The sequence below is a fragment of the Anopheles coustani genome, chromosome 3 (assembly GCF_943734705.1).
Source record: "Anopheles coustani chromosome 3, idAnoCousDA_361_x.2, whole genome shotgun sequence".
Classification (NCBI taxonomy): Eukaryota; Metazoa; Arthropoda; class Insecta; order Diptera; family Culicidae; genus Anopheles; species Anopheles coustani.
In genome coordinates, this window is record NC_071288.1 from 92,542,783 (window position 1) to 92,560,678 (window position 17,896).

The 17,896-nt window shown below is 43.1% G+C and overlaps 1 protein-coding gene across 1 annotated transcript in view; it reads right to left on the reverse strand.

Moving 5' to 3' along the window:
• The window catches only part of LOC131258627 (uncharacterized), a 63,827-nt gene that overhangs the window by 30,204 nt on the left and 15,727 nt on the right, over positions 1–17,896 (reverse strand). The window contains exon 3 of the mRNA XM_058259979.1: positions 1,171–1,994. Within this exon, the coding sequence (XP_058115962.1) occupies positions 1,171–1,994 (824 nt within the window). The remainder of the gene's footprint in view (positions 1–1,170; positions 1,995–17,896) is intronic.

Below are 17,896 nucleotides of genomic sequence, written 5' to 3' on the forward strand. Positions count from 1 at the left end.
AACGAGATGCAATAATAAAGTTAGTTGGACTCAAACACATTCATCTCATAACGAGATGAAATAATAAAGTTAGTTGGACTCAAACACATTCGTAGAAAGAATAAAATCAGAAGAGAACTTTAACCTCCTCTAACTACTTTTCAATCCATCCACCTGGTTGCGTATTGCGTAGGGTTCGCAGACATCAGCTCAACCGACCTCGACTCGCTTCTAGCTCGGTTAGGAATGGGAAGCTGACGATCAGCAACGGTCTGCGACCGATCGCATCGCTTGCGCAAGGGAATAGAAAACGGCACTGGCAGCGAGAGGAAGATGCAAAGCGAAGAGGTGAAAAACATGAACCGCGCCTCGGAGCGGACCCCCCCCTTTTCCACACACTTTTCCGAGCACGATGTGAGACCGGTGCTGAAGGCACGAGGCGAGTCTTTAACGCGAGACGTTCGCGACTGGTTTGCAGAAAATTGCACCCGGTGAAAGGTTTAATCGATCGATCTCGCCAAGCACGACGCAAAACTGGACCACTGGCCCGGCGAAGTCGTCGATTGGGTTGTTTTATGACCGGGAAAATTATGGTAATTCGACATTCTAGCACAAGGAAGGCGCGTTCGGGGCGTGCAGCGATCAGGGAGCCGATAGCGTATGCAAATCGACAGTCCCAATGCAAACAGTTGAGCAAAAGATGTTTAGACACTTTGCTTTAGAAAGAAGTTGGAGATAGAACAAGTTGATAAAAGAATACGACAAGTTAAATTATAATATTTGACAAGCGTGTTCTAATTAAATACAATTGATGCATCAATAAGAAACATTACTCATGATCAGGATGAAACATGGAAAAAGAGAACAGAATGAGTGCCGTAAAACAACAACTTAAAATGAAATATAAAAAATTAATCAATTTATAAAAGTACACTCTTCAAATGTAAAGTTAAACAAAACAAGAAAACCAATCGTTTTAAAACGGCTTATCATTGGAAGGGAAGTTAAAATGCTTAATATGTTTGTGCTTATGCTTATGAAAGGAACATTATCTACTCTGACATTTGTTTTTTACTTTCATGAATAATTCACCGCTGGTAAACAACAAAAAGAAGCTTCAGATGATTGAAACATAGTTTGAAGCGCGAGCAATTTAATACTAATCAACATGTAGGTCAATCTAAAACTTACTCTCGATCCAGCGACGCCATTCCGCATAAATTATTGTTGCCAGCTTTGGTACTGCTGCCGGTGCCGTTGCTACTGCTGGCAGCACTGCCACCCGACACGCCCCCGCCGACGCCTCCACCCACACCACCGACGCCATTTTCACTGACGCATTTTCGTTGCGTTTGCTTCGCCGGCTTCGTTTGGATGCCATTTTGGCTTTTGCCACCACTTCCGCCATTGGTACTACTATTGCCACCATTGGTACTACAGCTATTGTTACCGTTACTATCACTATTGCTATTGCTATTGCCACTATTACTACTACCGCCATTGCTGCTGCCACTGTTGCCACTGTTGCTTACACTAACACTTCCGCTACTAGTACTATTGTTGTTGTTGTTGTTGTTGCTGACACTAGCATTGTTGTTGTTGTTGTTGTGGTTGCTACTACTCGTGTCGGTTCGCTTGCACTCTCTGGCAGTGTTGCCAGTGCCACTTTCCCCTTCCTCCTCACCCCTTCGCTCTTCACGCTCTTTCTGTTCGTCTAGCCGTTGCGGGGAGGTGTGTTTTGGGGCGGCATCGGACGCCGGTGGGTCACCATCAGGCGCCGCCGTCCCGTCCCCACCAACACCGGGAATGTCACCGGAACTGCTGCTACTGCTGTGACCATTGGCGGAGGTAGTGTTAGTGGCAGTGGGCTTTCCGCTCGGACTCGGCGCCGATACGGATGAGGACGAAGAAGACGAAGGGTCGGAGGAGGTGGTGGTGCCGCTCGTGCCGAACGTAATTTTGACGCCCTTGTAGAACGTGTACGACCCATGGTAGCCGCAGGGTCCGCCGACGACCTTAGGAAACAAGGAGAGAAAAAGAACTTGTTTAGTCTAAAAGTCGACGCACAGGTGAATATAAGTCTTAATGCTTCTATCAAGATATAATTCAGATGCCCCATACCATATCCAGATGCAGTCATAACCGAAAGGAAACGTGTTTGCAAGATATCATAACAATAAGAGAAAAGTTTTTAATGAAACCCACTCAAATCCAAAACTTTGCGTGACGCTTGAAAAGAACTATCGAACTGAAACTCGATTTAAACCGAGAACTCTAATGGTTTTATTTTTCTCCACATAATTCTTTATTCGCTACATTCGTTATCAATATTAGAACATAGAACTAAGAAGGTTTTTATTAATTAGTAATAACTCAATAACGATTGAAAAAATCACCCGTCTGAGTTACTACACTTTGTACATTTTATTTGAAGATAAAGTATCCCAAAAACTCATCCGATATTCCTACTTCAACCGCCAATGAGGGGTTCCACTTTATTTTCTAACAGGTGAATGGTTCCGGTGAGATTCTGCATCAGTCGGAGGGTCCTCTTCTATTTGATCAGCGTAAACGCGCTTAAAGTAATCGTCCGTATCCTCCGCAATGTCGGCCTTCGTCCGATCATCTCGGTCCAGTTGCACCTGAAGGTACTGCAGCGTATCGAGCACATCGCGCCGACCCGCATTCGGGGGTTTCGTCTTCAGCAGCCGCTGCAGTGCCCGGATGAAATCCCGCTGGTCCAGCCCCACCGTCGGTACGTAGCTTTGCTTGATCCAACCGACCATTCGGCTGCGGTCGAAAAGATCCAGCTGCTTGGAGAGATCGTCCACCCCGGACAGCTCCTCGACCACGCGTATAAACTTGTCCAGCTCGGATGCGATCAGATCGATGGCTGCCTTGTCGGCTTGCGTCGCGATCTGGTTGACCTGGAGCTGGGATGCGGTCGGGGAGGAAAGCGATGATGGAGGAAGGGGTTTGTAGACGACAAGGGGGCTGCTAGGACGAACGGCTGGGCGTGGAGCGGGAGAATCAGTAACTGTTGTCGTTTGCTGAACGATAAGGACCGTTCCCGAATGTTGTGATCCTCGGTTGTGATCCCTGCGCGCTTGATCCTCTATATCCTGATGTCCTCTTTCGGCTTGTGGAACTTGCGTCGACGTCTCTTCATCTACATCATCTGGCAATCCTTCGAACATCAAATGTCCTACATCGGCATCTCCCCCGACTTCAACTGGATCCTCCACGTTATAGGCCACTAGATCCGGTGATAATTCCTCCAAATTGGCCTGGTTATCATTGGTATTCTTATGTGGAGTTGAAATTACTTCCACTCCTGCTAGAGTATCCTCCCTAGAGTTATCCGATTCCAAGCTCAAATTGTCCTGTTCCTCAGGAACTTCTTGTACAACGCCACCCAATTCGCGTTCTTCCAGTTCTCTAACGGCTTCCCGAAGCACTTGCCATTCCTGCTGCATATCAAGCAGAAGCGCACCCAGAAAATCATCCTTATCGTCGAGCAAAATGATTGCTCTGGTCTTCTTCAGGCCCAGCACCTTCCTCAGCGTGCGGATCAGGAAGGGATACAGCAGCCGCTCGTCGTTCGCCAGTTGTACCTGCAGTGGATCCGGTACAGTTCCTTCTGCCCCTATCAGCGAGATCTCCTGAAATGCTCTCTGTCTGTTGAGCAACTTTTCCAATCCCTCGACAACCTCTTTGTCCGTAATGCGTTCGATGGCACCGTTTAGGTTATAGCTTCCCCAGCTGTTCGGATCTCGATAGGCTTGTAGCACCTTCACGAGGTAGTAAAGCTCCAGCAGGATAGGGACCTCTTCCTTTCTTACACCAAGCAGCCGCAAATCGTCATTCTCCTCCGATGTCGTCCGGTACCAGGAGCTTTGAAGCGATTCACTCTCACTGTTATCGTATGATTTTAACTGTTCATCACCAGACGGAAGGGAAATAACGTTCCCAGTAACGACAGAACTGAGGAATAGAAATCCGAAGAGGACATATTTCCCCATTTTCAACAGCACAACACACTTTCAACTGTCAACTCTCATTCGAAGTGCTGCATCCCGAACTTTAACGAGCAAGATTTAAAGACAAACTGAAGCTATCTTAAAACAGAAAGGTACGATTTATATAGAGGATAGTTTCTCCAAAAAGTATTACCTATTGAGGTAGACAACTCTTTAAGATTAAATACCACTAGGTACAAAGTCTGGGTGTAAATTAGCATGAGTACAAATGTTGCTCATACTTATTACCCACGAAACAGTCAGGACATTCGACTATTTGGTTAAAAACTATCTTACCTATTTTAGAACTGGGTATAGTCTATACAGGATTTCTTCTTCTCCCATTTTTTGTAATACCAACCAAGTCCAGGTAACATGAATTTCAATCCGGCACCAAACATCCCACCCAAGATTTCTTCCGTGTTGGATTGATCAACATCTAAAAAGTTTGAGGGTCACAGACACCTCCTCGAAGGTGGGCAACAAAAGTATCGAAAGTCTACCCGGGACTAGCGTTTTGTTTTCTTCATTTTCGGTTCTCATTTTCGGCTTCAGAACACACGACGACGACATCAGCGTGAAGAGTGCGGGGAAAAACGTCAATAATGTTATACGCCCCATAAAAATCCATTATTCAGCTCATAAGCGAAGCGAGCGCGCTTTTTCTTCGTGGCATCAGAAGAAGAAGCTGGACAAGAACCGACCTCACGGAGACGAGAACACGATAAGCTACGGTACGTCACAGCGACTAATGGGGTTAATAATTACCCGGTTTCGTACCTGGTGAGGGACTACGAAGTCCTAAGCTATTACCTAAAGGTTTCAGCATCAACCGACCAAGTCTTAGATCGAAATGGAATAACCAGCACCGGAACCGGCCGACAAACGTCCGTCGATCGATCACCGATCTCCGATGTCACATAAATTAATGCTGAATCAATAGTCCTCCACCGATTTCTCCTCCCTCTCAGCCCCGAAGGTCGCTCGCTTCGATCTCCTAAGTAGCTCCGCCTTCGTTTTCCTTTTCTTTAAGAACGATCAACCGAGCAACGGCAAAACGATGCTTGATGATGTTGAAATTATCGATCAATGTCGGATTCTTGAGCTGGAACCCCTTTCCATTTCGGACTCACTCTCATAGTCGAGCGATGATCGATGAAATCGTGGATAAAAGGAAGAAAATGAATGAGCAAAAACACGAACCGCCAAACATAATTACACCTTCGAGCGGAAAACAATGTTGCGCAAAGCCGAATTGAAATGCGCCAAAGTCGAAGAAGGACGCCTAAAGCGAACGCGTCGATCGAGGACGGACGATAATCGGCGGTAGGAGAAATCGCGTGACAACTTAACTCAAACAACCGATCAGTTCGGCGAGCGCGAGTGCAATATCGTAAATGTGAGATAAAATCGTTCAAAAGCAAGATGGCCCTGCGATTTATGTAATTCGAACAACAAATAGAGAAAGCATATTAACCCACAAACAGTTACATTTGGCGCGAAGGCACAAAAATAGCAAAACAATTAGCGACGGCTCGAGTGCAGCTGAACCGAAAACAAATAATCCATCTTTTACGCCCAGCTTCCCTCGTGTGTGATGAAACCCACAACGCAATTAAACAGCATTCAGTTAACGTCAATTAGTGCAAGCGCGTTGGAATAAAAATGGCGGAAAAAAACAAATGTGAAATCATCATAACGCATCGGTCGTGATTTGCAGGAGATGTTTTTGCATACGTAAAAGGGAGGAAAATCGGAAAATCCGTTCTTTTTTTTCCTATTCAACCGGGCTTATGGCACGTGTACACATTGTTCGATATTTATTATTTGAAACCGATTGGACGCAAAATTGATTTATAAGCAACAAACTAGTAGGTGGTAGCGTGTTACATTACGCTTGATTCACTATCCGTTCCAGGAAGTAGTTTGAAGCAGAAAAGTGTTCTTTATTGTGTGCCGTTTTAAAATGCTTTTAACACATTTGTGTCATTTTATATTATTAATAACTTTTTAATTGAGAATAAAAACCTGCACAATGGTGCAAGATCGATTCAAATCAACAACTTCTTGTGAAATAATTTAGATGCAAAACCTTTTTGATCTTCTGGGGTAGGCCGTTTTCCTCCGAGCGCAGCTCGGCTATCTGCCCCCTATCTCAATCTTATCTCGTTGTGTACTTATTAGTGTCGATGTTGCGGGGCGGTGGTAAGGTGCGGGAAGGGAAGCCAGGAGGATGCCAGGAGAAACCCATCTCGGGCTTGTGGCGGTCCGTCATCGATAAATCCAACAAACAACAAACTCGGCCGGGACTCTCTCCCTTTCGCTCTCGTTTTGCACACTCTCGAAAGTGACCCTCAAGGTGTTACCGCGGAGATGGACGGAAGAATTGAGTGGGGGGAGGGTGGGAGGGAGGACGGGGAGAAGAAACCGGATGGAATGGACGGATAAACGGACCGAAGCGAGAGACGCAAAGCGGCGACCCTGACGCGGTGTGTCTTCGCGTCTTCCACATCCCCAACCCATTTCCCTCCCCCCCGACCCCTCCACCCCGTTCGCTAAAAGTGGCGGATGGCCGGACGGAAGAAGTGGAAACAACAAAACAACAATCCGAGCGATCCGCGTGCCCCGTTGTGGCTTCCTCTCCCCTCCTGCGCGTCCGGGTCTCTCCATTCAAACCCGTCGTTTACGCGAACGCCAATCTTGCGAGGAGGCTGTCCCGAGGAGGGGTGGGAAGGGTGTGTGTGTGTGTTTGGTAATGCACTGTCGAGCCGCGGGAGAGGAAAAGAGAACTGAATATTCATTTACGAATGAAAATGTAAGCAACCGACCGCCCGCCCGCCGGTTTCAACCCTTATGCCAAAGGGGAAGTAAACTGCCACGTACTGGCCTTTCCCGGTCCGACCAGTGCGCGATGACGTGGTGTCAAATGAATTATTGCATTTCGATGCCTTTTTTCCTGTGCTTTGGCCCATTTAATACGCAAGTTCGAGGGTGCTAATCCAATTTAACGTTTTTTTTTTTTTACTTTTTGTAATCAACTGCATGCATTTAAAAGTAAGACAAGTTAGGACAGGTAAATTTAAAAAAAAATAACAAAATGACTAAAACTTCCTGAAAAACTTTGTATTACTAATCTTCGAATAAAAATTATTCTAACAAGTATCACAAATTAACTGCATGAAAGTAGTCTTACAGCCTTCTTAGATTAAATTCGGTTGAATTAATTCTTCTTACCACGTTGCGTACCAAGCGGTTTTAGTATAATTTTTATTACAAACTTTTTAATTAAAATTTGTTTATAATATTTGTTAAACCGATTGTATTTGGAAGGCCAAGCAAAAACTTTGTTTCCGAATTTTCATTTATTTATGGGTTAAAAACTTTTTAGAACTAGTTACTGCTGTCCCCCATATTTGGGATTCTTCGAATCATCCTTTACAACGTTTTTTTTTAATGTAACCAAACATCTCTAAAGGAACGTGTGAGTATGTTAGAAAGGGTAAACAGAAAGAAAAAACAGTCATTTAATTCGAATACTAAACTGTCTAACAAACTCAATTGGACTCCTTTGTATTTAGCTTGTATTTGCATTATAAGTTGTTTTTAGCAATAAAATGCCCGTAACCTAATAACCCGTCGAAAAAGAATGAGGAGGGGGGGGATGATAAATATTCTGCTCACGCAACCTTAAACAACGATCGGCGGGCGAGATTCAGTGTCGGTGGTGGCTTGCACACAAACGCAGAACCGACCTGGGGTGGTGATGGTATTTGGTGTTGAAAGCGCGCTTCAACGCGTCTCACACCCCGTCTTTGCCTACATAATAGCAGCATAACGCAATCGGTAGGTATCCTCAAACTCCCCCCCTTGCCACACCCAGAAGCAGCATATATTTTCCCAACCAATAAAATCAAACTCCCGGACGGGATTGGGATGCACAAAGCTGCAATGGTAACTCGCTCCATCTACCGGTCAACCGGGCGAACTAACCGTGACGACTAAAATAGTGGATTTCGTTGTCGAGTCGGTGGTGTTTACTATCAACTCGATGCCGATCGATCAGTGCTTCTCAACCAATGTTTACCAATCTTTAATACCTCAACGTCACATGACACTCTCCGGCCATTACTCAACAAAATTCTTCTTAAAAACAATTTATTTCTTTAAAGACATGTTTGAAATATCACTATAAACAACCAGTTGCGAAACTCTGATAAAGTTCTCTAAACGGAATGAGCTTGAATTTCACACGCACGCGTTTAGTTGTTGTTTTTTCTTGATCACGTAGCATGATGAATATTTTTGAGTCAAACGGCGATGTATGTAAATTGTTCCCAACCCTTATCACGCAATTCGTGGCGTCTGATTCAGTACTAACACTTTCCGCAAAGGTCAACACCTAGTACCAGTTACAACGATAATAGACTTTCAATCCTTGACGAGAGTCATCCCTCCAGATTTGTTTGTGTTTTAATATACGAGCAAAAAAAGGACCCTGCAAAGTATGGCCACGATTAATGAAGTCCATTCTTTACGTGGCCAGGAGGGAAAATTAAACCGTGGTCAAATGTCGCAATCTTCCCGTCGCGAAGAGAAGAGGAGTGCATTTGCAAAAACCCAACAGCGAACCAAGATAGTGACAAAAACACGTCGGTAGGCCTGCGACGGGGGGGTCAGGGTGTGTGGTGTGGTGTGTGAGCAAACAGAACCTCGTCTGTCTTTTTTTTTCATTTTCATCTCTCATCCGAGGGCTGCCGAGAAGGCCTTCCTCGTGGTGCTTTTTTCCAACTTTTTTCCAACTCCATCTCCGCTTGCTTCAAGACGCTTTCGGAGGCTTGCCGATGGAACTGGACGTGCCACGTTTGGTAGCGCTCCACGTATGTGTGTGTGTTTTTTGTGTATGTGTGCGCTGGTGTGGGTCGGAATCAAGGTTTTACGGTCCACTTACAGAACGTGCTACAAAAACTCTTTCCAATTGGCGATAAAGCCACGGAGCGGAGGGTTTTCTAAAAACACGACATTCCGGTTCAGAGTTCATGCTAATAAATCATCCGTATCAACAACTTTGTGCGAACGGCCTCATCTGTAGCCATTGAGAATTATACTTCTTAAGAAATAAGTTAAATGCGTTAATTTTCGAAGGCTACATAATTGTAAAATTCAATTTTATCTTTTCCATTTTTGGGATCAGTTGAAGAAATTTACTATAACTAATTTAAAAATATTATGATTAGAGGCTTTTTGAAAGCAGCAATAACTTCTCACGCTAGTTTCTTGGTATTTTTTTTATTTTTTATTAACGCAAAATACGATGTTAGATTGTCTAATATCCCCTTACGTTGCATTTTTCAACCGACAAAAAAGTAAAGAAACATATATGCCTCCACATAATTATCCTACCGTCGCTAATAATGGACGAGGAATTGCTGAGATGCTGCGGTTGGAAAACGATTGCCAAAATTTAGCAAAAAAAAGATCAAAACAACTATATGTGAGGTGCCAAAGGATAGTCCACATAGTTGTAGGGTAAATTGCAGCTCGAGAGAGAGCAAAAAAAGAGCACATAAAAATCGATTCGAGGTCGCACAGTTACAAACAACCCCCGGTGGCCAAAGGGTTAGCCAAAATTGAGCCGACAGAATAAGTAGAAGCACACAGAAAAAAAAACCCGACAACCCTCATGGCCCTTCTCCCCTCTCTAGTTTAAGCGCGGTGAGATGTGGAATATTTTTTTTCCTCCGATTTTTGGCAATATAGTGACAAAATAAAAGTCGCAGCGAGAAATTAAAAGAAAAGGAAGTCTGATAAAAACGCGGTCGAAATTTAGTAAAAAACGAAAAGCGAAAAATGCGACCCGCAAAACCAACCGAAAGCGAATAAATATCTTCCATGCGTACTGAATGCATAAAATATGATTCACATTCATAGTGTCGTTTCCCGTAAATTGAGCAAAAACTCGGTTTTCACTTCATAGAAACTGTAAAAAGTCGATTATTTAGTAATTTCGTTGTAATGATAAATACACCTTGATTTGCACTTTTGTTAAATAACAATTTAAAAAGTAATAGAGCTTAGTGTTAGTTAAATTTCAACATAAGCTAAGAGTCATTAAAGTATGATCAAAATAAAGCCTTTGTATACATTCAAATGGGAAAATTAAAAGCATTAAGCCTGATATCCTAATTCCATTTGATTTTAGACAACTATTTCATAAAATCAAACCGTTTCGAAATCGTCGTTCTGACGTGTGTTTATTTATTCCGAAAACATTCCCACCTTCCATCCAAACTGCAGGCTGATCAAACATTCCACGCCATATTCACGTTCTTCGCCAGCCCCATTTTCTTATCCGTCATTCAGATGATTGTTTCCAACTCTAATGACTTAAAATGTTCCGCACGCTGTAAACAAGTGTAAGTGGATATACTATATATATTTATATAAAAGTACACCCTATACATAGGCGCCGCTGCACAACATAGCACCGGCCATACATAAAGTCTCCCCCCAGCCACCCTGTCACTCTCTTGCTCGCTCGCTCTTTCCAACTCTATTCAGCACGTGAAAATCTCCCTTCGAAAAGCAACCCCCAATCGTTCGGCCGATTCTGGTCGCCTTTTTTAACGACGCATCTCTTTCACGCTCACGTGGCGTTCCGAGAGAGCCAGGCCATCAGCTCACCCTCCAACCCCCCCAATCACTCCCCCTCACACCACCACCCTTCTTGCCTGATTCCCGTTCTCTTTCTATCGCACCGCGTATCGTTTCGCACCCTTGCGTTTCTATCGTGTTTCAACAGTTTATGCTACGGCTTTATGTAATACCCTCTATCTCCAATTCTTCTAGCCCCATACCACCACCCCTCTCCCACACCCCCCCTTCCCCACCACGTGCCCTTGCAATCGGTAGGAAGAAGGTCGATCTGCGAGCGACGACAGTGCGATTGGAGACTACTGCTTCCCGCGTGGGTTGCCCGGTTTGTTTGGAGGAACGGTCGGAAATAATTACTCTTTAATGCAGGTGCGATGTTAAAGTGTTTCGCGCACAGTTTAAGCACTATTTAAAACCAATTGTATTGTTTTACGGCTTTATCTTTGCTAGAAAGATGACATTCCACAATGTTTCTTTTTTAACGATGTACAAACATTTTATTTTGATTTATAAATTTTAGTTAATAGTTTTCAAAAGGTCAAACATTTTGTGTAAAATACTAGACATTTTTCATTCCTCACCAAAACATCTTAATGCCCTTTTTTTTCTTGGTGGTGAAACTTTTCGTTCAACCCACAAGCAAAACCGTCATCGTCCCGGTCCTATCTCTCGAGTAGCATCGAAACGAGAAATGTATTATTTTTCACCACCTCTCTCGTGCGCCCTCCCCTCCTCCTCACAACCGCCGCCCCTTTCCCTTCCTTTGTGCCAGCTACCCACTACCCCAACACCTCCTCCGAGCCGATGGTACTGGATTGCGGTGGTTTTGGCGTCTCCAAGGGGTGGTTCGTACAGTTCGTTAAATCGATTTCCGGACGCCGCCAGCACCGTATTGTCCAAGCGGATCCAGCAGTAACCCCCTCCCCCCCTGGCGAGTGCCACTTTTGCCACTGCTGGCTACTGGTGTTTTCTTTCTGCCGTCTCTCGAGAGTGCGTTTCTGTGCACCGAGCTCCAAACGCCGACGCCTTTAGGGTTAGACATTTTTGGCCTCTTTTGCAAGAAGATTTGAATAATTGAAGTCCACCGGAAATATGACATCGATACGGTTTTCGCCACCGATCGGTGCTGTTTTGGTTTTGCATCGGTTTATTGGTGAAATAGGATACGGTAATGATGTGTGAATTAATAAGCGAACTAAACGTTTTTTGTACGTAGAGTAAATCAGATTTCTTCTACTATCAGGCATTCTGAATAAATAAATATTGATTGAAAAAGGGAATTGTAGCTTAATAAATGTTTGAACAACTTATTTTAAATCAATTAAAAACCGATATCTTCGTTTTGTTAAATTAATTTAAAACTCATATCATTTATATAAAAAAAGAGTTATTAAAACATCACACCGCTGCAACCCCTGTGTGTCACCTCTACTATCAAAACACAAAAAACCATCCCGTACGTTACCTTCTTTTAACCCCCGGTAATAAGCATCTCACCTGTTTCAATAAAACATTTCCATTCGGGCCATCGCAAGAAAGAAGTACTTATCGTGCTAGGGAACGCACACTGGTATCAGAATTTGCCTTGTTTTACTTGGTTCACTTGAGTTCCATCACCGCTCGTCCGTGGGTCGAAAGAAACAATTAAAAGGAACAGGTTTTTATAATTTGGTACGCGTTTTTACTTTTTATCTCTTTCCGGCTGGAAATGACCCCATGAAAGAGAAAGTCCAGAGATGGATGGGGTGAAAGATGAATATTCAACGTTGGTTTACAACAAATAAGCTCAAACGTTGAAATATGTTGCAGGGAATAAGACAACATTTCGCACATTGAAATATTCTTTTTGAGGTTGTTTTTTTGAAACAGATTAATTGATTTGATAACATGACCAAACGAAATTTAATATTAATAAGTGTAGAGTACTGCTAAACAAGTTTTAAAGAGTGCATAATTGTAAAAGTCGGCCCATGAGCGCCGGGGATCACCACCTCGACGGCGTGGGTTCGAATCCCAACCGAGACCGGACCCTCCCCTGTACGAGAGGACTGACTATCCACGTACAACAGGGAAACAAGTCTCGTAAGCCCTTAACGGGCAGGCATGACCAAGAGGTCGTTTACGCCAAGAAGAAGAATTGTAAAAGTCAATTTTACCTATATTAAGTCTTTTTTTACAATATCAAGAATTTTATTTTATGAGTATTTGTTTGAGTGTAGAGTACTGCTAAAATAATTGGAAGAAAATCTTACTATTTAACTTTCTTCTTAGTTATTTGTTTATCAAGTCAAGTTTCTCACGATGCAGCATCCCATTATAGGATCTAGTTCCAATAGAAGAAGCATAAGCATCGGTTGGAAAATAATGCAGTAAAAAACTTGCACATACTTACAATACAAAAACACACACGAACAGACACGACCCTTTCCCCGCATACCTTCCTTTTCGCCGCCACTCGAACATCAACAGAACCCGCTACAATGGATGGATTTTATTTTTGGCCACGCGAAAGAAAAATGTACACTTTGGCGTGCTTCTCGCGCATCCGCCTTTTTCCCAGCCTTGTGCCGTACCCTCCCCCCGCAACATTCGGCATCTCGGACAGAAGGAGAAAAGGGCGGAAAAAAATACGCACACACAACAAATAGCATCCCCAGCGGTTCGAGCTCCCATTCGCGCACAGGTTCCGTGTCGAAGACGACCAATTGACACATATGTTGTCCGTGTCTTAGCCCTGCCTCATTCCGAATCCCGGGTGGAGAGTGGAGTGGTGGAAGGGTGAGTCACAAACGCCAAGTGGCAACGTGTTGCGGTGGAACGCTGCGCTTATCTTATCTCGCTGGACCCACGGTTCGTGTTTGTTCGTGTGAGTGTGCGATAGCGAGGGTTTGTCCTGTTCGTTAGTAGGTTATTAATACGAGCCTGAAAATGCGATTTTTTGATAGCCAGCACGTAAATATATTCATCTCGCGGAGGGCCGGCAGCCGCCAGTTTTATGATCCTTATTGTCCAACACAACGTTTAGTGACTACCGGGACAAATATTTGCGTATCACTAATGGGTGCATTTGGTGGAGAAAAGAATATTAATTGACTGCAAAATAAACTGAAATTGAACGATGGGCTTGATCATTTATTCATTATTTGTTTAATATTTCTAATTTATAACATTCGATGTTTGAATAAAATTATACTTCTTATAAACGGAAATGTATTTTATTTCTTTAAAACGTAGTCATTTAATTCCTAATTTGATCATCACTATATTTCTATTTATTATTTTAGGGGTTTCAGTTCTTTTCTTTTTAAGAAGTTTACCTACAATTTTTAAAAATTTGTCAATATCATGATAACGAAATGACACTTAATTTTTTTCCTTTCTATTTCTCATCTCAGTATATCAAAATAGCTTTATCTATTTCTTTTTAACACGTTGCAAATCTTTTCGTAGATTAAAAAACATATTGCTCATAAACATTGAAATAGAAAACCTTGGTAGATACTTCCTTCCCCCTTTGACGCACTCGCAGAAGCGAGATGGTCGCTAACGAAACGAACGAACAACATCCCCGAGACGGGGTTGCCTTTTTTTCTGATAACCAACAACGAGAGACGTAGCAAAGACGAGCAGCCACTGACGGACCGAGGGCCTTTCCGGCAGCCCTGCGGACACATGTCAAAAGCAAGTTGAAACTCATCTGCGTTCGGATCAGTTTTTATTTTTCTATTTTGTTTTTAACACTCATCCCTTTTTCGAAAAGCAGCGCCGAGAGCGAACGGAAAGGCACGTATCGTGGCTAGTTTCGGCGGCTTTTTCCCTTTAAAGTATTACTTTATAGACGTCTGGTTCCCACTTTATAGCGCTAGATACAAAAATAAGAATGTTTTCAAGATGAGCCACAGATGGAGGACTATGCCTTTTTAAGAAAAGAGTATTGGATTCTGAAAAGAGAGAATTTTATATTGTATTGGATAATCATCCTCAACATTTCATTTCCCCAAAAAACACACTCAAAAAGAAACAAATTTTCAGTGTAATTCCCCTCCGCCCAGGAAAATTATGTCAAACCGAACAAACGAGTGTCGATGGAATTTTGCTCACCATTTTCGAGCGAAATGTTTTGCCCAATCCGCCATCAGACCCCGACGGGATTACCAGTAATGCAATAGATAATTTCAGATGAATCTCGTGGCCAGCGAACATTCCATTGAATGAAACGGATTTGCGGAGTTTGCGCCGCATCGCTAACTCGGCTGATGTAATATTCATTGTCAGCCAGTCGAATTTCCACCACAGAAATGTGTTTTCGAGTGTACGATTTTTCTTGGGAAAGATTTTCATTTCTACGTAGGAAAATATATTTCCTTCCCGATATTTTAACATTTGAAATTGAATTGAAAATAATTGAAATTGAATTGAAATACAGATGAATGAGAGAAAATGTGTTACTTTAACACTCCTCTTAAGGTATTTAATGATACAACAAGTATTTTCTCTCTTTTTACTAGCTTAGCTCATCTTTTACAACTCAGAACCAGCTCCTAAAAGAAACCGCTAATTGAACTATGATTCAAAATCAACACCTTTATTAAACAACTCCACACTTTGCATTAAGGGCCACATTAAAAACCGCTCCCGGAAAAGCTCCACACGGTCGGGAAACGGTGTGAAATAAGACCGCCATGCTGATGGCGTTGAAAAAAAGTTCCCTCCAAGTACGAATAAGTTTAGCTCCTCCATGTGCTTAGATGATTAATAATATGCCCGGGCTTCCGGTCCGGGCCGATGGCAGCAGCTAATGGCACCGGTTCGACTACGAAGTGAGGGAAGGGGGGAGGCGCAAACGGGCCTGGAAAGGATGAACCTAGGAAACGCCCTATAACTAGGCAGGCCTGGGTTTTGGGTTTTGTGGGGAAAATTTTCAATATTCGCCTCCTTGTCCAAACATCGGCCAGCAGCACCGTTTGCCGGGCGGTGAAACAGGGGAGGGCGGGGGAGGGGGGGGGGGGGGTTTCTCCTTTCGGTGGTAGAAAAACCCCAGAAGTGTGGTAGGCAGATGAGGAACGTGCTGGCACACATACATACGGATTTGCAGGCTGCGGCGAAAGCGCTTAACAATGTTCCCAGAGCACGAACGTTATTCGCGTCGGGATGGAAAACGGGGGAAAACTGAAGATATTTAACGAATGTTATCAACGATCCCCAGCCACCTGTCTTTCCCGTTCTCCTTGGCCAGTGTTATCCATCATCGAGCCTCTGTGCAGCTTCATTCGCGGGATAAAACCGTCTTTCCCATCGCAATTCTGGAGAATCAGTTTGATGCAGCGGGAAAAAATAGCATAAATAAGATACGTTATGCAATAACACCCACGCAAGCAGCTCGGGTCATGGGCGAGCAATATTTTGCATTTGCATTTGTTTGTGCCAAAGGATCGATTTGGGTCGGGAAAAAAAGTGGTCAACAAATCGATCTACGTCAATGTTTCCTGATTATATTTACATTGGGTTTCTGATTATATTTCATATGTGGATATTTATAATGTTTTCTAAAACCTTATAATTTGTAAAGCAGGTCGTTAAGCTTTTAACGTCACTAACTAAAATTGTTTGTGTGTAGGAGCTTTGAGTAATAAATAATAACTTAACGAACAACATTATTGAATGAAAAATAATTCCAATAAGTGTTTTTTGATCGAATCAAATATAATAAAAATTTTAAATAAAAATTTAAAAATTAATAAAATAAAATTATAATAAATTTTCTTCAAATTAAAAACAAAACCACCAGCATTGTAAGCTTTGGTCGTAGCAGAGGAATTAACTGCATCAAAGAATCCAAATATAACAACAGCATAAACGACACTGAAAGATTTGCTTTAATTCATCCCAATGACCAACAATAAATGCCCCGCAAGCATCACCCCGGATCAAAGGAGAGCAGAACTGTGAAGAAAACACGTTACGAGACCGGGGAAAGGAAAAACAAAACTCCGCACAGGGAACAAACGTGTACGTAACGCCAAAACGAAGAAAGCGCTCGGATGAAAGAAGGAAAGAAACACGCACCAAGTGGGAAAAGGCGACTGCAGACCGGAGGGAATCATCATGTTTTCCGCCCCGGGATCGTCGCTTGCAGCCGGGCGCATCATGTGCATTGTGTGGCCGCGCACTCTCCCCCTCTGCCTACCTCTCTCCTCTTCAGGCCGAGCAAGTCGTAGGATAACATCTTCTGTCTGACCTCCTTCTCCTGCACCTTTCTTCGGTCCAGTTTTTCCAACCGTGCGGCCCTCTCTTTCATTACCATTTATTTCATGCCGTGCGCTTTATCTCCGCTTTCCATTCCGCCGTTTTTCCCGCCCTTCCCGCGCGTTATGTTATTGATTTCAACGAGCCCGAGTTGCATTGGACCTTTGGTGCTTGCCAGTGACACATTCCATTCCACTCGCTCATGAACTTCTGTGTGTGTGTGTGTGTGTGTGTTCGTTTGTGTGCATGCCAGAATCATGCTCGGGGCACCGAGTTATGCTGAAGGTTTGGCTTTGTGTGCAAGCGTCGAGGGTTACTCTCCGGTTACCGAAATTACATTTGAACGGAAGAAGGTCTGTTTTTCCTTCGTAGCTTAGAGTGAGGGTTTTTTGTTTTGTTTAAATACATATTTTCTTATGTTTTTGAAAGGAAATCATATTATTATACAAATATAGATCAACATAAAACACCACCTTAATTCTACAATCAATCAAGAGCGGAATTATATTCACATAAGTGCATAATAAAGCAAATTCGCAATTTCACAAAGTCATTTCCATAAATCTACGAAACCCCTCTTTTTCGAAATGAGTTTTCCACCGGATGACGAAAACAACGCAGAGTCCACGATTTCGTTGAAAGGAAAAATCAAAAACACAAGCAAAGGAAAACAAAAATGTGAATGAAATCCTTTCCTCTCAACCAGGTGTAGTTTAACTAAAAAACTTTTGCCCTGGTTTTCCCCCCCTGTTTTTCCCTTTCGAACGTGCATTTGCATTGGAAATCATTTTGCCGTTTTGCGGCCGCCAATGCCGGGCATGTTTTCGCCGTGCCGATCCGGCTGAGGTGCTTTAATTAATTTATGTCGATTTCCTCTGCGGTAATCGTGTTCTGGTTGTTCGCAAAAAAAAAATAGAAACACACATGAACAGCTTTTAAGCAATCTCAAAAACAAAACAATTGCGACAAACACAATGTGTCGTTGAGATGGATCGATATGT